This window comes from Heloderma suspectum, chromosome 2, assembly GCF_057233095.1.
Source record: "Heloderma suspectum isolate Gila_16-S chromosome 2, 16-S_ref, whole genome shotgun sequence".
NCBI lineage: Eukaryota > Metazoa > Chordata > Lepidosauria > Squamata > Helodermatidae > Heloderma > Heloderma suspectum.
In genome coordinates, this window is record NC_139459.1 from 114,950,639 (window position 1) to 114,978,582 (window position 27,944).

Here is a 27,944-nt window from a genome sequence, read left to right on the forward strand (position 1 = left end):
TGGGACACAGCAGGAACTAGGGTTAACCTGACACTTCCAGTTCCAGAAGAAGGCAACAAGACTGAAGTCTACTGCAAGGATGGCCAGCTTCTGTAACCTTTGGAGCTACTCCGTGCTCCAGACAGTGGTTGGGTCATGGAAAGGGGAAGTGTATTTTGCCACACAATCAATATTTTCCATGGCAGTTAGGATTTATCATAAAGCCAACACACCATCTAGCATAAGGGTGTCAGAAATAATATGAATGGCTGGGCTCTTAATACCGAGAACCCAAAAGTAGATGTAACACTGAAGTGAGGAATAAATGTTCCTTCTGAGTAAAACTGGGGACGTTTCCCCCGCGCCACACACACACACCTTGATTAAGAGTCAGGTAAAAAAGCCCTGTCGACCACCCAGCTCATGGGTGGGTCACCTGTTGGCTATCCCTGAAAGATAAGAAGGGCCAACTTTTGCACCATAGCCTAATTATTTGGTTTTCTAGACACCACAGGTGCAGAACCACAGGCCCACAGGCCAAAACTGCCCCGCCGGGATTCCCAAGATGGCTATGCACCCTTCCCCTAGCCCCACCCCTTTCTCTCAACTGCTGATTTCCTGGCTTTTGCAGAGTTTTTTGCCCATTCTAAAAGGTTGAAATGCCTCTCCTAAGGGTTAGTTACTGGTAGTGAGAGCTTTAAGCTAAAGTCTGCTGGCATTTTTGGTATTTTGGTCTTGCCCCTTTTGTCTTGGGCTCCACCCACCACTGGAATGTGCCTGCTGAGCGCTTCTCCAAAATTAAAGTTGGCCTGTGAGCTGAAAGAGGTTCAACACACAGTATTCTCCAACTCACTGTTCTCTCTTAGTACAGCTGTTATGGTGCCATCCACAACACGAAACTGAGGGATGTTGTGGAATAGCAGCTTATGTGCATACCTTCCCAGCAGCCTCCACTGAAGATGCCAAAGATTACTGTGAGCTGACAGAGGCTTGGGCTTCCTGCCCCCTTTCACTCTTTACACCAGTGGGCCAAAAGGGCTGGAGTCTGGTGAGGCAGCACCTTATTTGCATATCCCCCCTGGTCTGCCCATTCTACCTGAGTGAGTGGTGAGACTGTTAGCAGATGCCTGTGGAACAGATTTCGCCCACAGGTGCCAGTTGTCTCTGACCCCTTGTGGGAGAAAGCTCAGTGAAAAGGGGTGCATGCATAAATTATTTTCCTTGAGATTTAATATTTCTGATATGGGATATTTTTAAGTGGCAAGGAAAAATAATTATAATGACATTATGAAGTTTTATTCTGTGCCTTAATTATAAATGGATGATTTTTTAAAAAAAATTGGCTGTACTTACCCCACTGTGATGTCAAAGATGTTACTTCCCACAGAGCTGGACACTGCCATGTCCCCCAGCCCTTTCCGTGCCACAATAACACTGGTAATTAGGTCAGGGATAGATGTGCCAGCAGCTAAGATGGTCAAGCCCATGATCTCTTCGCTGATGCCAATAGTCTCTCCAACCTAAATACAAACGAATGCACTGAAATCAAGGAAACAAGAGACTTCCTTCCAAAGCATACTTAGAAAGGGGCTGACTTCCTGGCCGAGTTGGGCCCAGGGATGTCCATGCAGGGTTTCCCTTTGGTCTTTTGTGATGCAATCTTTTGCCTTAGCTCAGGGGTCCCCAACCTTTTTTGGTGGGTGGCACATTTGGAATTTTGAGAGAGTGTTGTGGGCACTCACAAAATGACTGCTACGTAGGCAGCTTGCCCATTCATAAAATTGCTGCCATAGTGGGCATGGCTGTTCACAAAACATCCATTTCCCAAAAGGCAAATTGCTAACTTGCCCAAGAATGTAAGTACAAGCTAGGGGTGGTGTCTGAACTCTAAACACAAAATTTCTCTTTTGAACCCAAATAAAGATGCCACTTGAGGGCAGCACTTTGCTTTCCAATGCTCGAGTTATTTTTTTTTTAATCTTAAGAGATAAAATGCCTTTTCAGCACCAGGTGAACCCCCTTGTATTTGCCCAGGCTATATAATGTGTTATGATGCTGCACTTACTTGCTGCTTTACTGTATACTTAATATACTGTATTTTTGTACTGTTGTATATGGTTATCTAAGGTACTCTGGAAGTTCCTTTGGGACTGTAGAGTATGGTATTAAACAAACAACAAAACAACTTCAGCTTCCGGTCCTTATATCCATGTGCCCCACCTCTCTACACCTGGAACATGTGATACAGTGAAATGTTTGGACCGAAATGCTTAAATACAAACAAAAACATGGGTGCAAATCTATCATTAACTTACTTGATGTGCCCACCAGACCATTAGGTAAGAAAATATTGCTATCCAAGAGATCGATCCAAAAAATGTCAGGGGAAAAAACCTCTTTGAGGACTGAAAGACAGAAAGAATGGGAAGAGTGAACACCAGAGTTAGATGCTGCTATTTTAGTCCAAAGCCTCCAAAATAAGCTGTATTTAGATGTAACATGTACACCAGCCTTTCCCAACCTGGTTACCTCCAGATGTTTTGGACTACAATTCCCAAGATTCCTGATCTTTTGCCATGCTGGATTGGGCAATATATTTTAAGAGAAAAATAAATCTGTATGTCATAATTTCTTGGAAGGACATTAATTACCATTTATATCTTCAATTCATTCACGATTTCTCTTTTTCTGTGTTCCTTCCCCAAATTAGCAGTTTCTCATAAAAAAAAAATGCAAGTCTTCTTTTGGGGTCATCCTGTGACCCTTCACACATCCAAAGCCCCTTCTTACAACCCAATTCATGACCCACCCAAAACAAATACTTTATAGTAGTGTTCAATTTTATTAATACAGAAACATGTTTAGTTCTTTGGGGCACCTGTCCTACACCTAAAAAAATAATGCCATTTAGCTAGATTTGCCATGGTAAAAAAGTGAGGCTCAAATACATGTGATGACTTTTCCACTTACTTACTGAGTTCTAGTTATCCAGTGTGTGAAGAACATCAATTCATAACAAAATACTAGATTTTAGCAGCTTATCAAAAGTCCAGTGGCTGTGTACTCCATTACACACTAGACTTTTTGGACAATGCAGTACACTAGATCCCCATATCTTGAGTAAACAGGCAAGAGTCTTGGTGGTACTTTGGTTTAAACGACAGACCAAGCCACCCCCAGTGAAATTCTATCCTCCTTTACAGAATCCCTTACAGCAGACCAAAAGTATCACAAGGAATGCTCCTGTAATAAACTTTTTTTAAATTTAATCCTGAATGTATTTAAAAGCTTGAGCACTACTGAATGTTGTCCCCACACCCTCACTTTGAAACAATGGGTAAAATCCAACGTAAGTCCTACGTAGAGTAGACCCACTGAAATGAATGGGACTTAAGTCACATTCATTTAATGGGTCTACTCTAAGTAGGATTTTACCCAATGACCCTGCGTTTTGGATGTTTGTTGCCACAGGCGATTTACAAGGTGTTATAACTCTGTAGTAAGAGGCTACAAGAAGGTATAAGTGTTCTTAAAATGGTCCTGAAAGGATTGCTGACACTACTGCTCAATAAACCTGCCCTCCCCAGCCCACCCACCCCCCGGGCCATGCCCAAACATTTTCTTCCAGGAAAGATATATGATGTTTTGCTATAAAGCTTTTTGTAATAAACGCACTGGAAAGAACCTAGCATCTTCATTATTACTATCCAGCTTGCCTGTGGTCATGCACATAGGACATACTGACAAGTACTTTTCATATAGCAAATATCCCATTTCCAGCTTGTCAACACCAACTGGATTCAGCAACTTTGCTGTAGAGTAGCTGTCTCAATGCAGCTGGCACAGAATGACCTGGTTTGTACACTGCTGCAACAAATCATGGGTTAATTAACCCGCAATTTGTGGGGACACGCAGAGTGCATAAGCTGCATGCAAGCTGTTTCCGGTTTGAATAAACAACCAATGAACACCTTGGTTGTTTATTCAAACAGGCTGTTAGTGTGATGGCTGAACCTGGACACTCTGGGTTGTTTATGGGTTAAACAAGAGTTAATCTATGATTTGTTCTCTGTGCTTCCCCACAAATCATGGCTTAATTAAGCCTTTAAGCCCATCTAGCTGAGCTATCTTGTTGTGGGTGGGAACAGTGTGAGAGAGGCTGTAAGATCCTGTGGATCCTGACCACTCTCCTCCCCCTGGAATGCCCCCATCAGGACTTTGCTGAGGTCTTCTGAGGTCGCTCTTGCGACCTCAGTAGAGCAGCTGCCGCGATGCTTTCTGTGGCAGCTGCAAGGGAGAGGGTAAGGGGAATGGCTCGATATTGGATGCTCCCTCCTGAGGTCATAGGGGTGTCCACTGTCTCAGGAGGAGGAATTCAACATATCTTATGGCGCCTGGGACACTATCCCTGAGACCATAGGGTTGCTCTGTCAATTAATTAAAACTAATTTGATAATCAACTAAGATTTCTTTAAATGGGTGACATCCCTAATTATATCCAAAGAACAACAAATATGTTGATAGTTAGACCATATTCCTACAATGAACTATATGAATCAGTTGCTACTGAAGAGCAAATATAGAAACAAATGAAGTTGTGAGGTATCCTATAATATTTTCAGTGCATTGGCTATAATTTACAATATGGTGGTCTATGCGTCCCATATTCTGATTTACCTGTCCTTCCCTCTCCAAGGACCCTTGGATGCTAGTTTCTCCTGGCTCTGTGGGAAGATAGACAGTGCTCTATCTTTATAACCTTGCACAGAACAATCCCTATAGATAGAACAGTGATATGGGGAGGGAGAGATGAATTATGCTCATCTTTATTAGTTGCTATGGATTTCGTTGTTGTTGTTGTTGTTGTTGTAAAAATGATATTGTGTTATCCCTAAAAGGGGAGGAGGGAACAAATCTCCAAAGAACATAAAATTACTTACAGGGCAATTACTGCCCTTCTGTGGGACTTAATGTCTTTAAGTCTTAATGGGACTTAAAGAGTTAATTCCTCATCCCAGCTGGCTTGTGCTAGCCTTGCCTTGCTGAGAAGAGAATTTCTCTTAAGTGTTTAATCTATCTACCCTGCATGCACTTCAGCTCTACAATGACCCCCTGCTTTGCTGTGATCCTGTCTGCTCTTGGAAGTCAAACAAGGTCATCTAAGCTAAGCCAGGGCAAGCTTGGTCAGCACCCTTGCAGGGAGGAGAGGGAAACAGTCCAAGAAAACATCCAGGTACTTTTAAGCGATTCATACTATAGCCCTTTTCTCCCCTTTTGAATCAGTGTTGAGTCAGCAGTGGGAACAGCAGCACAATACCACCAGCAGCCATAACTATGAGGGTGGCCACTTCAAACCCTGCTGCGCATCATACATGGAGAGGGAATTCAGAGCTGCACCCCACAAGGAGACTAAGGCCTTTTCTGATATTATCTTCAGCTGCATGGGAGGTCCTGTAGTATGTCTCTACAACCCCTCAGTAATGTTAGAAATCTGATACCATCTGGGATGAGTCCAAGCTGTGGCCCTTTCCGATGCCAGTATCACCCCTCCTCAGAACTGGAGCAATACACATGTGGGAGCAGTGGCATAGCCCATTTCTATGTGGCTTTGATCTTCTGGTGGTATCCAGCACCTCAGGAAGAAGCCAGAGTGCAGTAGTTCCCTCACAACTAAAAGTAACATCAGGAGGGGCATTTGTATTACTCCAGGAGTGCTGAACTTATTTCAGCCTGAGGGCCAAATTCAATTCTGAATAAAGCTCTCGGGGGCTGCATTCCAGTGGTGGGCAGAGCAGAAGGCAAAAGGGGGTGGGGCCAAAAATACCAGCATATTTTGACTTAAAGCTCTTCCAGCTAGTACTTAAGCTTTAGGAGAGGCATTTCAACTTTTTAGAATTGAAAGAAAACTACGTAAAAGTCAGGAAACCACCAAACAACTGGCAGATGAGGGAAAGAGGCATGGCTATCTGGAAAACCCTGGAGGGCTGGACTGGGTCCCCAGGCAGGCCAGGTTTGCCCTGCAGGCCCAAGGTTCAGCACCCCTACTTTATTCTGTACCTGGACCTGCTACAGGAAGGCTTGATGCAGCCACTTACCTTGATACTACATTGGTGCATACTACAGAGACATTAAACCCTACTGAGGGAAATATGGGGCTGAAAATACCTCTATGGAAGCTGTAAGGGACAGGAAGCTCTCACAAAGGAAAATGTATTCACAAACACATAATTATGGTGAGTACAATAATGCATCAGTTTGCTTTGCTCCCTCTCTTCCCCCAAAGTCCCACCTCAAGGTTAATTTCCTGAGCAAACATTCAACTCTCCTCCTTCATCCAATACTTGTGCACCTGTTCATAGGGTGGTTCCATAAAGATGACTCCTAGCACTACCAATCAAAATGCATCGTGCAGCTAGTCAATCTTTCCCTCCTTAACGGATTGTTTGTGGTAAGAAAAAAGACAGAAGAAGCAGTAGGAGAACACAGGAAGGTTACCAATGGAAGATGTCATGGTCTGAAGTCCTGTAAAATTACATAAATAAGGCAGGGAGATTGCACAGTAAATGTCTCATCTGGAAGCACCTGTATTCACTTGCCTATCCTTGACTTGTCTGTCAATTGCAGATTGTCAGTCTTTCAGCAGAGACTATAGGTGTGATCTAGCCAAAGATTAAATACTTAAGTCTTAAGTGGAAAGAGTTAAGCACATGCATTGGTTGAAATCAGTGGACTTAAAAGTGTTTAACTTTGGCTGGATTGCATCCTGTGCCAATTCTATGTTATGCATAGCACCTAATATCCCTTACAGAAATAGTATATTGTAACAGCAATATTGGAATTGTGATATAGAAGGATTTTTCAAAGAAGCAGACAAACCAAAACCATGTAGTGGCATCAGCAACACTTTGAGGGTCAGACTACTGTGGAGTTGCTCACACTTGCATAGAGGAAAGCCCCACTGAAATAAAAAATGGGATTTCTTGTCAAGAAAGTATTGAGATGTTCATTTAATTTTGTTATGGGAAACAAAATGTGCCCATAAGCACATTTTCAAAATGACTGTGGAAACCAGAAACTGCTGTTGAAGAGGTGACTCAAGGATACACAAACTGTCGGACGTCTGTAGAATCCAAGGGGGAAGATTTCTTACACATATGTACTGATAATAGACATCTTAAGAAGCAGCCATGGAGACCAACATGAAAGAACTATTAATACCATTTTTTAGAGGTTGCCATTAAATATTTATACGAGTAAATGGCAATATATTCACAGCTATTGTCTGCCAGGCAAGACCTCCAGTGGCCCAAACCAAATGTCATATACTGCAGCATGCTTCTTAGCTATTTTCTCCACAAGGTAATCTACTGGGAGCTAAGAAACCATTCACTTATTAATAATGAAAACCCAATAAGTGTATACACTTTGAGAAGATCTGGACTAGATCTGATTCTTAAAAACTTGATTCCATCAATTCACATATAAAAGCAAATGTTGTTTTACTTACAGGATTTCTGACATCTGGCAGGGTAACCCATAATGGAAAAACAATGGGAAAAATACACAGATAGGTGAGCTGCTTGCGTCGGGTGTCAGGCCAGGCCAGGCTGAGTGGCTGTTCTTCATCCTCCTCTTCCTGTTACAAAAACATGGAAATTGATACACTAATGTTAATCCGGTGCAAGATGGAAAACGCCACAGAATCATTATGGAAGCTTTAGCATTTTGTGATAGAAAAAGATGCTAGTTTCAGTGAGTCTTGGGGTCCAGACTGTGAACATTTTGCATTGAAAAAATATATTTACAAAACCTTCAGCAACGTTATGTAACACAATAAGCAGAATTTTGTTTATTTAAGTCAACTTGCATATTATGCTGGTGCTACTCAGAGTTCAGCAGTCTATCTCCTTCTCTTCCGGCCAAGCACTTGAGTTTTCATCAAGCATTCCCTGTACATGTTCAAGCCTGTCTTTACCACAAGATGAAGCGATGGCCCCCAACCTGGACTGCTTTAAAAGGGGATTACAAAAATTCATGGAGGATAAGGCTATCAGTGGCTATTAGTCATGATGGGTATGCATTACCTCCAATATCAGAGGCAGTATGCCCCTGAATACCAGTTGCTGGGGAACATGAGTGGGTGGGTGCAATTACACTCATGTCCTGCTTGTGGGCTTCCCATTACGGCATCTGGCTGGTCACTGTGGGGACAGAGTGTTCGACTTGATAGGCTTTTGGTTTGATCCAGCACGGCTCTTCTTATGTTCAATAACAGCTAAAAACATGCTTTGAATAAATGAAAGATGAGCTTCTAAAGATCAATGTTTGATACACAGCCCAGAATCCACTCACTGTTGCATGTACTTGTGGAAGGCAAAAACCACTCACACTGCTACAGATGTTTGCCATGACAGGCTGTTTGGCCTGTACAGTCTTCTCTCTCTTTCCACAGAACATCAGCTTAAAAGACTGGCACTGTTTATCATGGCAACAAAGTAGAGAGATGCTCTGTCCTTTATTTCCATAATCTACAAAAGATCCCATGTTTAAGTATAGCTGTGTAGGTGCAAGAATCTATCTAGTAGGCTTTGTTTAAAAGAAACATGCACACACCTCTGTCCTGTCTTCAAATTATATTTACGAGTGTTATATGTATGCACAAGGAAGTGTGCTGATGGACGAGAGGCGATGGGTCAAGACAAACTAGATACAAAGTTTCAAGGTAAAGTGTGATCATAAGAGAAGGACTAGAAATGTTGCCTAGGTAATTCTCTCTAAGGAGAAAGACTATTCTCTGAAAGACAAAAATCTATTTCCCATAAGGATATCACACTTCTGTGTACACCACCTGTACAGTATAGTAAGTGTCAAAAGGCATACCTACATATTTTGCCACATGTACACAAAGCAAAATAGACATCAGTGAACTTGTCACACAAGGTGCAAAAGTTTTTGCCCTCAGTGGCTTCAATATACTTCAAGCAGCGCTCTTAGCAATACACCCGCCCCCAATTCATATTTTTACAAGGAACTTGTAAACTAAGTTCTTACTGAATAACTGAGTAACTAAGCACTTACTGAATGCTTATCTTTACAGACCAGATAAGATTAACAGCTATTTTTATAATAAAAATGCAGTACACATACATATACTAGTCTTGAAGGTGGTATAAGACTCTTTGTTGCTAACACACATACTGTATTTCTAGAATTTAGCTCTTTTTAATGACCATAATAAGGCATATATATACCTGGGGTTATACAGCAATGTACTTAGAGACCAGCATGGTACTTTATTATGATACCATCAGTGTGCAAAATGATTTGACATCAGTGACACAAATGGAGTCATTTGGAAACCAGCATGGGTATGATGCCCCCTTCAAATTGCCACAAGGCTCATCATCACATCCTTACATTTGGCAACCAATCTCACCTTGGTGACAGGCTCATGTATACCTACGTATGCCATCAGTCAGTGAATTTAGCCACAACTCAAGCTAATGTTCTTCCCATTTCAGGGAATGGAGAGGTTCAGATAAAGAAGTGTTAAAATTGATCTGACTCCTTTGAATTCAACAAAGCTGGCTGTTCCTAAAGGCTTTATTAAAACTAATTCAGCAGTCTAGTTTCTGGAGAGTTCTTTTTGTTCCTTGGAATATTTGTTCAGCAACATTTTTTCCTACTTAGATATATGAACTACCAGATTTTCTTCTGGCTGGATGCTAGAAGCTACAGTTATATCCTTCTGGTCTCTTCAGTGCACAGACCATCCATAAAGAATGTCACACTTTTAAAGCCCATTTTAAACCATCCTGCTCCTCCACATGTCGCTCCACTTTTAACTAATACTAAATCCCTCCTTTTCTAATCTTTTCCCACCCTTGAAGTATGACATCACTCCCTCTAATAGCAAACTCAGGTAATAAGTGCCAACAGAAATGGAGCCAAAAAACACGGCCACTGAAGAACAAGAGGGCAGTATCAGCATGCTCAGGGGAAACCTGAGGTTTGCAAAAGTATAAACAATTATTTTAAAAGAAACACCTAAGGGGGAAACATTCCCCCATGCTACCACCAAACAGCCCAATGAGGACTGAACATACTTAGTAGCAATGGATTGTCGAATATCGTTTGGAAAAGAAAACCAGAAAACTGGGAGGTGGGTAGAAAATGGGAGAATCCTGGAACATGGCTGCATGGGTGAAGTCCTGAATACGAGCACTTCTGTTGGAGATGAGTACCCACTGCAATATTTCGTGGCAGACCTTAGTTATACTATTAAATTGTCAAGTTTTTAAAAATTGTATTCTATGAGCAGATGAGCGCGACAAAATTTTCATTAAAAAGGAAACCAGAGATTTCCGGACTTGTGTCATGCTAAAGGATAACCAGATGCTTAATCACTAGTCACTATTCCACATTTTTTTCATTTGTTCAAATTACTTCTACTCATGATACTCCTTATTTTATCCAATCCACTTTTGCCTGTATGTAACCAATTGCTAAGAATAAGGCTGAAAAATACTGTTGAAATTATAGGAACTACATGGTGCTAAAAAAAGGATTTGAGATTGCACGATCCAGCATCATATTTCTATAGCATCAGGAAGATCACACAAACTAAGGGTGCTTCCAGACAGAGGGATCTTAGTGCTACTAAACAAAAGGCATTGTGGAGCTATTCCATATTTTCTTCCTTAATTGAGTTTTTTCTGGTAAGATGGAAAAAGCAGGAAGGTTACAAGTAGACTCCCTGAAAATTCCATGAATTAGGCAAGGGACTGCATGATGAAAGTCTCACTTGGAAGCACCGTAGGTCACAGCACATTTTTTTCTGAATTTAGTATATATTTCCACCACAACCGCCCCCACCCCCAAGCTGTTTGTCTAGTGGAAGCATTCAATGTATCCAAGGAATCACATGATAGGGGGAAAAACTATTCATAGATAAAGGCCACAGATAAAAATTTTATTTTTATTAGAGGTCATATATGCATGCAAGGAGGATAGAAAGGAACATCTCCTGAAATGAGCTAACATTGTATTGGCCCTGCGGCATATCAAGATAAATTCACTTTGCCACAGTTGTTCAATGAACTGTTTAGTAATCACACAAAAAACAATGTAGAATTAGTGTTGCTTCATAACTAGATCTAATGTGCTTTTTAAATTTAAAGTTATCTTTGCCATAGTAGTCATATATATTTTTTTTCTGATTTGGTTTCCATAGAAACTGGTAAAAAAGGAACATGCCTGAGTGGGAGAGGTTGTTAATGTGAAATTGAATGTTATTTTTAGGAAAGTCATAGGCTAGAACAATTAAAGCTGAACTTGCATAACTGCCTACCTAACAGAGAGATGGTTATTCTTCTTACTGTACATATAAAGTTTCTGGAGAATCTTATGTAGGTAAACCTAAGTTATATCTATATATGTCTGCGTGTGAGTGTGTGTATGCATAGTGAGAAACTCCTGCAGGCCTTCTGGTCTCCCCTCACCTTTTTTTTTTTTAAATCAAACATATTCAGTACCAAACTATAAATATTCAAAATTATAGAACAGAATATTCTAATAGTAGGAACACAAAAGAAAAAAGGCCTTTCCTTCCAACATTGAGTGGCAGCTTTTAAAAAAAGCAAACTTAGAATTTCTTCACTATGTGAAAGAAGGGGTTGAAATATATACATTTATTTAAATTAAATTGGCTAATCAATTGATTACAGATCAGTTTATTAAAGCTGCAGTCCTACACCCATACCTGGGAAAAAGCCCCACTCAATAGGACTTACTTCTAAGTAGACATGACTAGCATAACACGACAATTGCTTGATGATCCCAGTTTTAAGGCATCTACTCTCCTAATGATCACATTTAGATTAAGCACTGGGTTTGTATGTTATGACAGATTTGGGATAACAAAAGCCTGCGAGTCCAAAAGACCCTATTTCCACTTTGTGTCCAAGAATGACAAGAATTAAGGAACTGGTGTAAGCTCTGGGAGACTCCCTCTATTTTTTCCCCTTCTTTGCATTTCTCTCGCAATATATTGAGATACCCAAGAAACACAGCATGGGAAGACTACAACTAGGGATGTTGGAGAAATCTGCAACAGATTCAAATGAGTTCGGATTTCTATGAATCCAACCTGCCGATTCTGCAGTGGACCAGATTTTTCTGAGCTGCATGGACTTGGGGACCATTTTTTTTAACTTTCTGGGGAGATTTGCGCAATTCTGTTCATTTGCAAATGCGCATTAGTGCAACTGCACATTAGCGCTAGCGCACATTAACTAATTCACGTTAGCTAATGTGCACTTGTCCAAATGCTCACTTGTGTGCTAATGCGCAAATGCACATTTGCAAATGAATGAAATTCTCATATAAAAAATCCAATTCCATTAATGAGCAGACAATGGAACAAAAGACGCCCAACAATCTGCAAAATATAGACAGAATGGATTCAACAAAATCTGTACATCCCTAGCTACAACTTCCCTCCTTGTGTACAATTTCTTTTTTCTTATTACTACATAGTGACTTTTGCTGTCTTTATGTAGTAGGGATGCCTAGATTATCTGAAATCATTTTACGTGAATCTCAAGTCCATTACGCTTTCAGCGAGCTACAAAATTCTATCAAGTCTAAAGAACTGTGGCCAAAGAGTAGGTACATCAGATACCTCATCCCTACAGATAACAGAATTCCATAAAGATCCCACTACAAGGTGACTCTGGAAGGCAATGCATGATGGGGAAAGTCTGACATATTGGTAGGAGAAAGCAATATGACTGATTTCTAGAAGCATAACATTCAAAATTGTTATTATAAATGAAGAAACATGACAGCTGAATAGGCTGTCATTCACAAGTTTACTTGTCTGATTCGTGTACTCTGCCTCCAATACAGGAGTGAAACTTGCTTAGCATGTTGTGCTATCCTCAACATGCTGGAAAGCATGCTTGATTCCTGACCCTCCATTTATGTATTGCTGCATGTAAAATACAAATAAATGTTTGCAAAATATATTGCTCTCGGATCTTATGTCGAACTGACTGAGAGAAATGGACATGTTTAGCCTTGAGAAGAGATGACTGAGGGGAGATATGATAGCGCTCTTAAAGTACTTGAAAGGTTGTCACAGAAAGGAAGGCCAGCATCTCTACTCGATCATCCCAAAATGCAGGACACAGGCTCAAGTTACAGGAAGCCAGATTCCGGCTGAACATCAGGAGAAACTTCCTGACTGTTAGAGCAATATGACAATGGAACCAATTACCTAGGGAGGTAGTGGGCTCTCCCACACTGGAGGCATTCAAGATGAAGCTGATCAGCCATCTGTCAGGGATGCTTTGACTTGGATTCCTGCATTGAGCAGGGGGTTGGACTTGATGGTCTTATAGGCCCCTTACAACCCTACTATTCTATGATTCTGTGAACTGGCTGGTTTACAACGCAATCATGTAGGTGTACTCAGAAGTAACTAAGTCAATGACATTTACTTCCAAATAAGTTTGTGCAGCCTTAGTTTGGTCTAGTTATATAAGTTAATCTAGTTAGATGGACTTGCAATAATTCAGGTTCCTACTCCAAAATAAGATTATCTCAGTGCTTTGCTTTTGAAGATGAGAGTTCCTGACTCTGCAGGTTTTTCCAGCGGGCTTAGAAACACACAACACAAAATGACTACACATAGAATATTCTATGAGATGCAGTTGTGCTTCTTTTTGCCTGTTCTTCCTGAATAATTTCTGAGGCATAAACTACAGGAAGAATAGACTTTCATATTAATTTATTTAGTGCTAGACCCTTTTGCGTTTACTGTGCTAAATAAAAGTCCTTTTTGTCAGACACAGGGCAAGATTCAGAAAAAGCTAAGCACTCTTAAATTGCGTTGATGCAATCGGAGAACTGAGCAGATGTTTAAATCTCTCCCACTGAAATCAAAGTGCTGGATCATGCCCAATGTAAACAGAAGATAATAATAAAATATTCATAAGAAAAACATCAATTGTGCTTAGTCTTTTCTCCATCTTTTGGTTTGTTTGCTTTGAAGACAGTCTTGAAATGATTTCAATTTTGAATACAGGATACATCAAAAAGTGGCAACCAGAATATCAGCCTTGCCTCTAATTATAAATATTAAATGCTAATTATGAAGTCTTATAGGTGGGGATCCCCCTGTGAAAAAAATATATTCTGGATCAAAAAAGAATTCTGTGGCTAATCGCTCTGCCATGCAAACAAGCCACTTCACTCTTTGCCACTTTGTAATGGGTTTTCCCCACTCCCTATCAAAGAATCAGGCCTTTGGAGGCTTCTGTGTGCAGAGATCAGCCCACTTGGACAGAATTACTGCCTTTAAAAAGGAAGTATTTAACCCAATCCAAGGATGATGAGTGTGCAGCAGGTGTCTTTTTCACCAGCTACTGGAACAAATAATTCCCAGCACCCCTAAACCCTCTACCTCCCCACACTCTAGACTAGCTTTCCCCAAACTTGGGTCCCTAGATGTTGTTGGACTATAACTCCCATCAGCTCTGACCATTGGTCATGCTGGCTGGGGCTGATGGAAGTTGAAGTCCAAACCATCTGGAGGGTATCAGGTTGGGTAAGGCTGTTCTAGGCTTCCCTATTCTTACACAGGGTAAATAACTAACTCTCCCCTCCAGCCATAGGGCAGGAAAGGGGAAGAGGAAATTAGATTTCCAACAATCCTGCTTCCTGTCCCTGGGAGAGGCAATTTTTAGGACAGGTGGTCACATTAGTCTCATGCAATAAAAAACAATGATGAGTCTTGCGGCACCAGAAATATTAACACATTTATTGTGGGATAAGCTTTTGTGAAGAATGAAGGAAGCTTCAAAAGCCCATTTCATGAAGAACAAAGGAATTATTAATTATTAATTTATTACATGCATATACTGCCCTTCCTCCAAGAAGCTCAGGATAGCACAAATGACTCCCCACACTCCATTTTATCCTCACAACAAGCCTATGAAGTAGGTTAGGCTGGAAGATGGCCACTGATGCAAGGCCATTGACTGAATGGGTCTCTCTAGTCCTAGCCTTATGTCACAGTAAATCTGTTAGTCTTTAAGGTTCCATAGGACTCTGTTGTAATTAATCTTTAGAATCCCAACTGACTTGCCCACAAAATATTGTAAGAAAGAGTTATTCTAACTGGTTTATCCTAAATTCGGCCCCATGTCTGTACCTCATCCCACCAGCATACATATGCATATTTGAGGTGTACTCCCCAAAATAACCCTGCTTGGTTTTCCTGTAATGATGCAACCACTAGCACAGGGGTGGGCAACTTGTGGCCCTCCAGATGTTGTTGGACTGCAACTTTCATCACCCCTCACTATTCACTATGCTAGCTAGAGCTGATGGGAGTTGCAGTCCAACAACATCTGGAGGGTCACATGTTCCCTATACTAGGATATAATAATGCACTAGGAGATAATAATGTTAGAAGGAAGCAGAAGGCACTTGAGAAAGTCAACCTTCCTTACCTCTTCATACCCATTCTCACCAACAACATATGGCCCCTTCTGACTGCAGGACTGGGGTAAAAGTTTTCTCCCCAAATGAGCTGCAACAGCTATTAAATAAATGTCATGGAGGGATGGTGGGGAAAGGTTAACTCTCTACCTGTTCAGCCTCTTTTCTGCAGTCTCTACATTTCTCAGCACCCTAGTCTTGTCAACCCCTTCCTCTGGCCCCCTGCTTACTTGAGACAGCAAGCCATGTTGCTCTTTGTTTTACAGTGCAGTTTAACACCATATCTAGAATAGGAGAATGTGGATTGTGGCAGAATTTGTAAACATATCCTTTTATTCATCCTGTTAATCACAGCTGACAGGCTGCAGTCTTCGGAGAAAACATTTTGCTCAGAGCAACCAAACAGAGCAACTCGAGTAATTCCCTAGGCAACATGTTAGAAATATACCCTGGAAGGAAACATTGCTGACTTTGGCCTTGCCTTGAATAAAGTGATAGTTCAACAGAACTAAAAAATATCCAAATACTACATATCACACTGCACTGTTATACCAGCTTCTGTGAAAGCACTCTTTCTCCTTAACCTCCAAGGCAAATGGTCTCATGAGCATATTTTTCCTCTTTAGTTCGTAAGACTTCTCCCCACTTCCTTTTTAAATAAGAAATGGTGAAAACATATGAAGAACTCTATTGGACTGGACCAAAGTTCCACCTAATCCTTGAATTCTGTTTACAGCAGTGGCCAGCTGGATTCTTCCAAAGGCAGAATCCAAGGGACAAGGGTCTTCCCTGTTGTATGTACCTTGCATCCAGTATTTGGAGGTATACTACCACCTTTTAGCTGCCACAACTAATAGCATTGGATAGATCGTTCTCCATGAATGTTCTTAATCCTTTTAAAACAGTGGTTCCCAGAGTTGGGCCCCTGGATGCCGTTGGACTACAACTTCCATCTTCCCTGTCCTTTGGCCATGCTGGCTGGGGATAATGGGGAGTTGCAGTGCAATAACATCTGGGGACTGGGAAATAGTTCCCAACATCCAAGGCTGCATTCAAAAGTCATTAAGCTTGCGGCCAACACCACAAGCTTTCTAGAAATTAGCCATACAATATATGGTACACACACTGCTGACCCCAAGTACAAGTATTTAAAAGACGGAAAAGAGTTTCTCTTTCTCTACAGTGCTCATAGTTTTATGAACATCGATCATGTTACCCTTTTGCAGTATTTTCTATATAACATAAAATCAAGCATAAATACATTTAACAGGGATGGAGGAAAGAGAGGAAGAAAAATGAGAGAGCAACCTCATCTGCACCAACAGCATTTCCATTTTGCACTGGTCCGTCGTTTGGTGGTGTCACTTCAACTTCAATTTTTTCTGAAGCATAATTCACAAATAAAAAACAAAAGAAAGAAAAGTAAAATTGAGAACAAACTTGTTATTTTTACGACATTCATAATGCACTTCCATTGAACAGTTAAGCACAAATATTTATCAGTTCATTTAAAAGTCAGTTTGAGACAAAGCTAGTCCAGCTTAAATCTTCTGAAGCCAATAGACTTTGTATGAGATTCAAAGAGCGTGAACAGAATTGGACAACATCTTCGTAATCTATTATTTACCTTCCTTACCCCAGTATCATGGCAATGAATTTATCACTCAAGCTTTGTTTACATGGCTGCTGAGCCATATTCAATAGTCTCTTATCTTGAATCTACCTTGGAATTGTCTCTTACAGTCATGGCGAACTCATAGGTCCCTGGGAGGAAACTGCTCAAATGTTTAAACTGGCAGGTTCCCCATCCCTATTACACAATAGGAGAGGGACTTTGTGATGTACCCCTCTTTGCATATATGTGGGCATTTATGGTGCTAGTGGGGAATAATCAGCGATATTCTGGGATTCTCCCAATGCCAGGTGTGCTTCAGTTGACAGATGCAAATATATCCCAGGACAACTCAAATTCAATATAAATACCCATGAGTGGGTGAAGGACAAGCTATGGAAAGTGGTGCTTCATCAGCAGTATATCCCTGACTTCCAGCAAGTCTCTTAGAAGGATGTGGGGTTGGAAGTATAACCCAGTATGGCTCCCTTAATTGGGGATACATACAAATACACTAAATTGGTGAGCTGCAAATGAGCCCATCAGGTTGGTCATAATTGGTCTAGGTGATCAAAGGGGATCATCTAAGCTTAAAGAAAATTTAAAGTGAAAAAGATCCTGGAAAAAGATGCACTGCAGACACCGAGAAGTCTCATCTACATTGTGCTGAACAAATGCAAGTTTCTTTGTGCTTAGGTATGTACCACAAAGAGGTGCATAGTATTTTGCAATATACATATAAGGGTACCATCTGGAACTTTTTAATGTAAAGCATAATATGATATACTAAGGGCTAAACTACATGGTACGTTGAATACATAGGCTCCACTGGTGCCAACAGAGGCTTTTTTTCTTTCTTCAGCTCTCTTGTCAGGGGGAGGGACAAATTTAGGGAAACATGCAGCCAGCAGGAAAAGTTTTAAACTTCTCCCAAACCTGTGCAATGGTCCCAGTCCATATCAGGATCCCATGTGCTTACTTGTAAGTAAAAAAGAGGGACTAAGCTGCACACTATGACTGGGTTCACACAATATGACAACCAACACTCCAGGTTGAGCATGGGTTGAGTGTGGGTTGTCGTTGAACCATGGATTGTTGTGTTGTGTGAACCCAGCAATGCTAACAAACCATTGGTTGTTAACCACAAACAACCCATAGTTCACAATCCACAAACCTCTCTTCGTGGGTTGTTCAGGGTTAACAAACCATAGTTCGTAGCGTGGCTGGGTTCACACAACACAAAGAAGAGAAACGGGTTCTCAGGATGCAAAAATAAATTTATTATAGGAAGCCCAATGCATTTCGGCCTTTTTCTTATTTTTTAGGCCTTCTTCAGAGGGTAGAGAAAAAGTTTGCAGAATTTTTTCATAGCAAAACATTGTCTCCTGTGTCAATTTACTGGTGACTCAATCTTTTTGACACAGGAGATAAATGTTTGCTGTGAAAAAATTCCGCAGACTTTTTTCTCTACCCCCTGAAGGCCTAAAAATAAGAAAAAGGCCGAAATGTGTTGGGTTTCCTATAATAAATGTATTTTTGCATCCTGAAAACCCGTTTCTCTTCTTTGCAATCTACTTTGGATTCTCACCGCCTTTTGTTTTCCTGGGTTCACACAATACAACAACCCACAGTTCAACCCATATTCAACCATGAGCGTGGGTTGCATAAACCCAGACTATGTGTTTAACATATAATGTAGTTTAGCCCAAATACATCAAAAAAGGATACAGTTAAAGAAATAACCTGTTTGGAAGAAACAATGCTCTACTTGTACACATACCAGCATGATTAGCACTTCCATTCCGTTTTTCACCATCCTCTACCTGACATTTTTTGGCCATCTTATGAAGAATCGATGCCCTTTCTTTGAACTTTCCTGAAAGAAAAGAGTACCTTTGTTAAAGCACAGCTGTTCCTCGACCATTGCCTCAGCTTTTTACTTCACGCAGCGAAATGTGCCATGCTGTATTCCTCCAACATGAAGAGGATGTGCCCCACACTTCGCCGCAAAAAACCTTGGGAATGTATATGTGTGTGTCACTGAAAGTTTCTGTAACTTTAGGAGACAACACTTTAGGCAAAGGGGGCACACTGATTTAGTTCCAATTAATTCTGAGTGAAGCAACGTGTCTCAATTAACACCAACTTTTATTAATAGAATGACTGCTATGCTTTGCCTTTGCTGCATTCCCGGGAGACAAATTCCAGAAGGGTGATTTTGCCGCAGAAACCAACAGCTCAATCTTATGTATAATTACTCAAAAGTAAGTCCCACTGAACTCAGTGGATTGCAGCCTAAGAAAACTGTGGCAGCCTAAAAACTAACAAATGTATTGTGGCACAAGTGTTCACATGCGAAAGCCCACCTAATCATAAATATGAACTGCTTTCAGAAGTCTGAACACTGAGACATACATACATGCCTAAAAAAAAATCCAAAGAGAATTTCTTTCTATCTATAAAATTTCCTGTTTTAACCTTGGAAGGCCTTTATATAACTTGTATATGACATTTGCATGACTAATTCACAAACCAGGATATCGAACAAGGTCCCTTTCCTGGGTGGATACCCATATTGGTTTTGTCCCACTGTTGCTTCTGAACAAATAGGTTTTGCACATTTTTTTAAAAAATGCAAAAACCTGCAAAGCCTGTGTACAGGAGGTAAAAGTGGAATGAGTGTATGCACAATAAGCAGCAATCCCTCTTCCAACTGCCTTCCTTTGGAGGGGGGAGGGGATTGTCTCTGTGGCTATAGGGTCGTATCAAATTAGCCCCTCACTGCAATGGAACAGCTTCCATCAGTGAAACAGAGGGGGGATGATTTCCCTCTGCTGCCCCAACACACCCTCAAAATCTACTCTGGAGAGATGGGGGGACCCTTCAGAACAGACTGGGGGAGGGGTACAGGGGAGGAAAGGAAGGGAAAGTCCCATTGCACAAGAGGAAGTCTACTCATGCAACATTAGCTTTGACCCACAGTTGTAATCAGCCCACTGCCCAATTCTTTGTTCTTGAGCTTGAGTGATCTTTAATCTTGAATGCATTACTTTTTATGCAATTACAATTAGATAGGGAGCGAGGTATGAATACTGATCAAGTATAATGATAGGCAGAAGGCAGTGGTGGATATCCCAATACTTGTGGGAAAGGTAGAAGAGAACTGTTATTTCCATTTTCCTTTTATTACATTTCTGAGTTACAAATTACTTGACAATTTCCTCCCTGATAAATCAAGTTTCCTGAGGCGCAGATCTTTTGCAATATTCTGAAAGGGTTTTTTTTTTGGAGAACAGAGGATAGCTGGGTTGGACATAATCATATGATTAAATAAAGATATATAAGAAATATGGTAGCCACCAATACACTTTGCCTATCAAGCTAGAACATGCATCCATTCAGAAGAATTGCTGTTATTTTACAATTAAAGTTACAGAGGTTTTTTTAAAGTTACTATTGGTTTTAGACAGAACAGTATGTTTGGTATACATGGTAAACTTGAAAATAGGAGCATTTAAGACAAGAGAATGCAACAGCAGTTCACAGGGTAGGCAAATACTAGACTTCAAGAAGAGAAAGTCAGACTATTTAAAGAGCTGTTACAAGGAAGAGAGATGAACAAACAATTACTGAGATTTAGATTGGTAATTCATTTATCCTAATGTGATGGAAAATTCAAAGCTAAAAAGAATATGTTCAAATCCTCACACAGTGAAAAGAGCACAGATCTGTATATGAATAGAAAAACAAATTGTGGAGAGAATGGTGGATGTACACAAAGCAATTTGCTCAAGTTACAGCAACACAGATTCATAATCTGATGCTATAGTTTGGTGATTATACAAGATCACCCCTGTTGCTCTTGCAGCCATTGGGGCTGATGTACAGACAGTTGCTCCTGCCCCCAAAGAAAGACAGTGGTAGTGGGTCATAATGACACTTGCATTGCCAGGGCCATCGTAGGCACAGAAGCCATTTCAGTCCCTTTGCATAACATTCTATAGAGCTTTCAGCTGTACTGGATCCCTAGGAGCTTCCAGAACCCAAAAACAGCCCAACAGAGAGTAAGGGACAATAGGTAGAGTTTGCCTGTAAAGCAGATGTCTTTGCTTCCCCTAGCAGACAGAGCTGCAGTGCTGCAAGCCATTGTTTGCATCACAATAGCTATTATCTCCACAGCTAAACTCACAAAAGCCAAGCAGGCCAGGGCAACCCTGTGCATACCCGTACTGAAAAGCAAGGGATCAGAGGGATGGATTTTGTAAGGGAGGCAAAAATGTTTGCAGGAATATTAATCCTTACTTTTGTCATGTATGGTAAGCATATTTTGGAGAACCAGGGAAGAAGGGGGAAGCAGTGGCATCCATTAAGCTTATCTACAGATATGGTGCTAAAGTCAAAATATGTATCTCCACCTGCTCTTTCAAATGCTTTATGTAAATTCATTTTTGTAGTTATGAAAAATTCCCAAGGATGAATAAGTTCTACATACAGCAACCTAGCACAAAAATGTCAAAGACTATTTTGTTCCCGCTCCCAGGAAACAAAGGATATACATTGAAACAGAATGCCACTCTCACTTACGGTTTCAAATCCAGTCAGCACAAAACCATGTCATATAACATGAGTGTATGAATACTTTTTCAGCTAAAAGGGCACGGATTAATTTATTCTTTTCAGCTTCTAAGAGTGTTGGAAGTTATGCCTCTATATGCCAGTACTGGAAACACAAGCAGGAGGATGCTGTTGCACTCATGTCCTGCTTGTGGGCTTCCTGCAGCCATCCGATTAGCCACTGTGTGAATAGAACTAGACTAGATAGGCCTTTGGTCTGATTCAGCAGGACTCTTATGTTCTTATGAGTGGAACTCCACATTATATCAGCAAACAAGTGTTTCCTAAAAACATGTTGCCTGGTTAACATGAATGCAGGGACAAAAACATGAATGCTGTTCGCCCCCCCCGTCCCCGTCCCCCCAATTTCTTCTGATCTCAGAGGTTGTCTGGGAGAAAAGTAGTAAAAACAAAAATGACTGGGGGAACATCAGGGAGAGGGAAGAAGATGAAGCAGCTCTTTCCCACTGATTCTTTCCTGCAAATGCCCAGTCTCTGCATTCAGGTTACAAGGGAAACGTGGTTGAGAATTCCAAGTGTAGTTCTACCCTTAGTTCAGCTGTGGGGAGGAGGACAGCAGCAACACCGATCTCTCATTCATACATCACTTCTACTTTGATAAGGATGGCATTTACTTACAAAGCATAATAACTTTATTAGGCCAACTCAAAGTTCACAAAAAATGTGCATGCTTTTCAGATCTCCAGATCTCTTCATCAGGCAAAATGCTGCATATCATCTTAAGACAGAGACCTGGTTGAATAAGCCATGGTGGGCTGTTCAATCATGTGAACCGGCCCTCTGACTCTGCAGACATCCCGACCAAAAGATCCAGTTAACTTTCCCCCCTCTTATCCCCACCCCACCACATACACACCTGCTTTCTGTAACATCTTACCTGATGTTACATCTGGAGCTCTCAAAAGCTTGCACATTTTGTGTGATCTTTGAGTTGGCCTAATAAAGGTATTATACTGTACGGATTTTGGAATTTTTCTTATGGCCAACACAGGCTTTGCTTTTTGTAGTTACAAGATTACACAAACTGCTATCTGCCATAGCTTCCATTTTTTAAGAAAGGGCCAGGGACTGAAGATTTAGAGAAGCTCTGATGCTAGACACAGCATAAACACTCTGAAAGCTGATTTGCCAGGATTTGCTACTTCATGGAATTATGGCAGGGCCAAAGGTGTGGCCAGGACTTGCTATGATATCTGGGAAATCCAGTTGCTGAGTCCTCAATATTGCAAAAGCTGTTCCTCCCTTTCTGCTTCCTTTGGAATTAGAACTAGTTTGGGGTTGTGGAAATCAAGAGAACCTGAGCACTAAATATGAATATACGTAATTCTACCACCACTTCATATTGTTTTACAGCAAGGTATTCTCCTAAAGCAGCCGAACCCCAATCTGGTGCCCTCCAGATATTTTGGTCTTCAACTCCCAACAGCCCCACCGATCATGGACAATGGTCAGGGATGCTGGGAGTCAGAGTCCAAAACATCTGGAGGGCATTATGTTGGGGAAGGCTGTTCTAAAGTGTGCATTGTGGGGACAGCACCTGCCTCCTCAGAATGGTTCTATTCCCACCCCTGCCATGTGCAGACCAAGTTCTGGTTTGGTTCTACGAAGGCTTATTGTCATAATACATCAACAGGGAGCACTTCAAAACCAAATACAGAATTTAGCTATCAAGTGCTATTTACTTTATGTCATTTAGCAAAATGTTTGTAAGCATTTTAAACAATAAAGAAGGCAAAATAAAAAAAACCTTCATACTTGGACTGATGTTTAATATACAATAGACTGAAGACATTGATTGCATATTTCCTTTCACTTTGATGAGGTTCACTTAAACTGTGCACATTTACAAACACAGAATATTTGCATTTGAGGATAACACAGCAACTTCAATTAGGATCCAGCAGAGGCATTAAGATCTGGTTTCCAAAATTTATTGAAGACTTGATCCAGAAAAAATATTTCCATTCCAGTTTCCTGCATTATTCTTTTTATTTCATTTAACTCGGTGGATTTGAAAGTTTCTACCTTTGTGGAGCCCTTTGCACATCAATTAATCTGCTGAACAAATGCTATGCATCTGCTATAGAACCTCAGAATGCTGCAGAAGTTCCTTGGGCCATATCATGAGCGCACACTCAGTGACCTTGTTTGCATGACATGCCATCTCTCACTGTGGGTCATTTAACAGTGTAGCCCAACCTGCGAGTGCCAGATTGCATATTCAACCCCTGGTTGAGGGTTGTCATGTCGTGCAAACCTGACCACCGTGGGTTATACAAGGTTTAAACAATCCTCGCATAACCCTACTACAGACCATGGATTATGCAAGGGTTGTTTAAACCTTGCATAACCCACAGTGGTCGGGTTCGCATGACATGACAAGCCCCATTTGGGGGTTGAATATTCAAAATGGCAGCTGGCATGCACCATGGCTGCTCGAAAGTTAATTAACCCATGATGGGCTGTTGTGTCGTGCAAACCGGCCCAGTGTGTGGAGGACATTAGTCAGACTTGTTGCACCTGAACTGAAAGTGTGACACACAACACTCCCCTCTGACTTCATGTAGGTGAAAATTGCTAATGGGAGGCAAGCTTTTTTTCAGTGAAGATTGTCCGCCATTAGCAATCTTCTTGTTGAAGAAACCCTGAGGAGCTCTCAAAGAACCCCAATGACCTTTAGAACACAGTTTGAAAATCACAGATTTAACTCAACCCACCAAAAACCACTTTTGTCAGAATACCTGGGTTTAAAATAAACTGGCCACACCGAAGTTAAACTTCACTTTATCTTCACTAATATGTAGATTGCATACTATTACCTCACCTTAATAAAAACATTTGAGTTAAGTATTGGGTATTTGGCTGAAGTTATGAATATATACACGCAAGTGTCTGCAGAATCAAAAGGTCAACTTCTTGCCTTTATATATCGGAGACAAAAAGTGAGATTAACAATTCTTCCTGAATCATAATGAGAATAAATTTAAGCACATTTAATTGCAGAATGAAGTTTTTAAAGTGTCAATGTATATATTAATATATACTTATTAGTCAAAATGTGTGCCATCTTAAAGAAAACTGTATTTGCTGTATGACAATAAAAGAAAAAAGGCAAATGCAAGTTGATAAAAATGTTAAGAAGTGTTAATAAAAAAAGTGAAGAAATATGGTAACACATCACACTATGTCAGTGAAATCATGCAGAGAGGAACTGAAAAGCCTCAAAAAGAAGAAAAAAGTAACAATAGTTTTTTTTAAGAGTAAAAAAAATGCTGACACAAAAATTCTAAAATATGTCTTACCTTCTTCAGTCATTGTGTCATAATATTTTAGCTTTCCATATGATCCAAGCTCTACAACATCACAGTAAAAGACACAGAGATAAGGAACCAGAAGACATTCAAGATAATTGACATGCTTTCACACATTCTTAATAAAATTCACAGCAATTTCTGCAGTGTAGGTAAACACAGGTTGTTGGAATGGCATATAATTAAGTTTTTCATGAGAATCACTTCTATAGTTAGCGTAATCATCTAGCGTATGCTGGTTTGAACACAAAATATTGCTGAATATGACAGAGGCTCCTAAGACGTTAGCGTTTGGATTGAGTATCTAGGGTCTCTTTTATATTCCACAATGTGCAATTTTATATTTGTTTATTACAATGAACTGTAATGAAAATGTGGTTATATTTTGTCTCTGTGAGATGGCAACACCTTTCCAGTAAAATTTGGATTCGGGCACCATGTAGATGGGTGCAAGGTACTGCTTCCTTGCAACCTAAATGTTTCTTGTCCAGAAGGGAGAGTAATGTTTGTGCAGAAGGAACCACTACATTAAACCTGCTGACATCATTCTGAGATACAGATGTTATCAGAGAGGCATGGGAAGAAGCTGCGCGGAAGAGGCTCTCATGCCCCTGATGTAATATATAAACCAGCCCAATTCTACTTTATCAGTATCTTTTTAAATATAAACTATGATTTTATACTACAACATAGTATTTTTTTAGCATCAAGAGTGTGCAAGGTGCCCAAGATCTACAAGCGTACCCACATGAAACCTAGTATTGAGTATATACTGGAATATGATTGAAGCCTGATGAAAAAGATAGATAAGAAATTATTTCAGTGATTTAATTAGGTTAATGAAGCTTTTCATGTGATATATTAGAAAAATATATTCTTTGCTTTTTTCATGCAAAGTATATGATAAATGGAAAGTCCCAGGTTTATTTTATTTTGTAAAAACCCCCAGAATGATTGAAGATATATTACATTAAAAAATAAATGGTGAAAAATTAATTAAATAGAATAAATAAGATAAATAGGTAAGGGAGGGGATGAAGGAGCAGAATACATTTTAAATCACACAATTTCCTTCATGAACAGAATCCTCATTAAGGATGGTTAAATAGTTAGGAAATGATACAAACATGAATATTAAGTTCCACATCATAATTCGATTTCCAATACTCAATAAAGGGATTCCATTCATTAACAAATTCAGTTGCCTACCGCCTCTCAACCTGACCATCTCATTAATTTTTAATAGTTCCTTTACTTCCCATACTTTATTAATCCACTCTTGACATGCAATTGATTTTGCATATTTCCAATTCTTTCCAATATTCAGCTTTGCTGATGTTAATATATTTGATATCATTAATTTATTTTTTGTTTATTCTTGCTTCATATAATTGTATTGATTTATTTCTACTGTATTTTCCATTTTTAAAACTTTAAAAGATTATAAATATGAAAAGGGGCTATTTTAAGGCAATTTAATTCAGACAACTGAATTCATGCTCAAAATTACATTATTTTCTCATTTTAGTCTGATTTCTGAGGCCCATGGTAGATGGGAGACCATTGCATGATGGCCCTGTTTATAAGACTGCCCTCCCACAAGATATTTGTGAACTTTCATTGTGTGCAGTACTGGTGAGGCATCATTAATAGCTGGAGACTGCAATGAGAATACAAAAACAACAGGACAGTAGCCTTCCTCAATCTGGTGTCCTTCAGATGTTTTGGATTTCAGCTCCCAGGAGCCCTGGCAAGTAATAGTCAGGAATCCTGGGAACTGAAGTCCAAAACATCTGGGCGGCATCAGATTGGGGAAGATGGGTGTAAAGACATGAGATAAGAACTGCTAGCAGTGGTCAATCACATACATCTGGAAGTTCACAAGCAGGGCATACTGGTGCTGCCCATCCCATATTGTTTGCTATCCCTTATTGGTTGCAGTATCTGGTACCGAGAAATATACTGGTCCTGAACAAAGAGTGTTGATTTAGATAACCTGATAAATAGGTCCATCCTACATGTGGGATTGTAGCAGCCATATCAGGGGTCAGACTAAGTAGCCTCATGCAGTCTCGTGCTTCATGTTCTTGCTGAGCTCTTTCTCCCTTGAATATATTGTTGTAAGCTGACGAGACACAGGAATTTCTTATCTTGTCAAAGGTCATACAATTGTATATCTTGTTCTCTGCTGTTCTCTTCTGTTCTCTCCTTATCATGGCTACCCTATAACCCAGTTCTTGTATTATAAACAATAGTGCTAAGAGAAGAAATGTTGAGGATTGCAACCCCATGCAAGAGGGGGAGGAGGAGCCGTTTCATATGTGTCACAATGTCTATAAAACCAATGTGCTGATGTAAATCGGGGCTTCTGGCTCTTTGGAAATGATTCCAGCCTTAAGCCCGCGCGTTAAATAAAGAATCTCTTTTTCCTTCACTCCGTGGTCTCTCTGACTCTGGGTTCTGCAACATAAATGGTGCCGTGACTCGGATGTGGCAGGCTCTGAGCCAGACAGGTGGCAGTTGCCTGCTCTTGATCGCCGCACCGGGAAGACGAGCTCGGCGCATGCCTCCCTTTCTTGGCGCCACCGACCTTTTTGTCGAGTGAATGGGAGAAAGCCTGCACCGGGATCGCCCAAACGGCAGCGAGCAGCAAGAGAACCTTGGGAAGCGGAGGAAGGAACTTGAGCCCTGCCTGTATCGCAGCTGCAATTGAGTTGAAACCCACATTGGAAGCCTTCAGGAGAAAGGCAAGTATATGGGAAAAAGAGGGCCCCGCCTTTAGGGAGAAAGGCCACTGGGCAGAAAAAAAGAGGGCCCCGCCTTATGAAGAAGGTCAGTGTTGGTGGTATACGTATACAAAAGAACCTACTCCTTGCGGGTAGAAGGGGGGCCTGATCACA

At 40.6% G+C, this 27,944-nt stretch overlaps 1 protein-coding gene across 2 annotated transcripts in view; it reads right to left on the bottom strand.

Annotated features, from left to right (window-relative positions):
- The window catches only part of SLC24A2 (solute carrier family 24 member 2), a 131,546-nt gene that overhangs the window by 8,210 nt on the left and 95,392 nt on the right, over positions 1 to 27,944 (bottom strand). The window contains exons 5-10 of one of the 2 annotated variants that reach the window (XM_084834580.1): positions 25,036 to 25,086; positions 18,879 to 18,974; positions 16,795 to 16,868; positions 7,487 to 7,615; positions 2,295 to 2,384; positions 1,333 to 1,499 (exon numbers count right to left, since the gene is read on the bottom strand). In XM_084834580.1, the coding sequence (XP_084690706.1) occupies positions 1,333 to 1,499; positions 2,295 to 2,384; positions 7,487 to 7,615; positions 16,795 to 16,868; positions 18,879 to 18,974; positions 25,036 to 25,086 (607 nt within the window). The remainder of the gene's footprint in view (positions 1 to 1,332; positions 1,500 to 2,294; positions 2,385 to 7,486; positions 7,616 to 16,794; positions 16,869 to 18,878; positions 18,975 to 25,035; positions 25,087 to 27,944) is intronic. The other variant, XM_084834581.1, reaches the window with a different exon arrangement.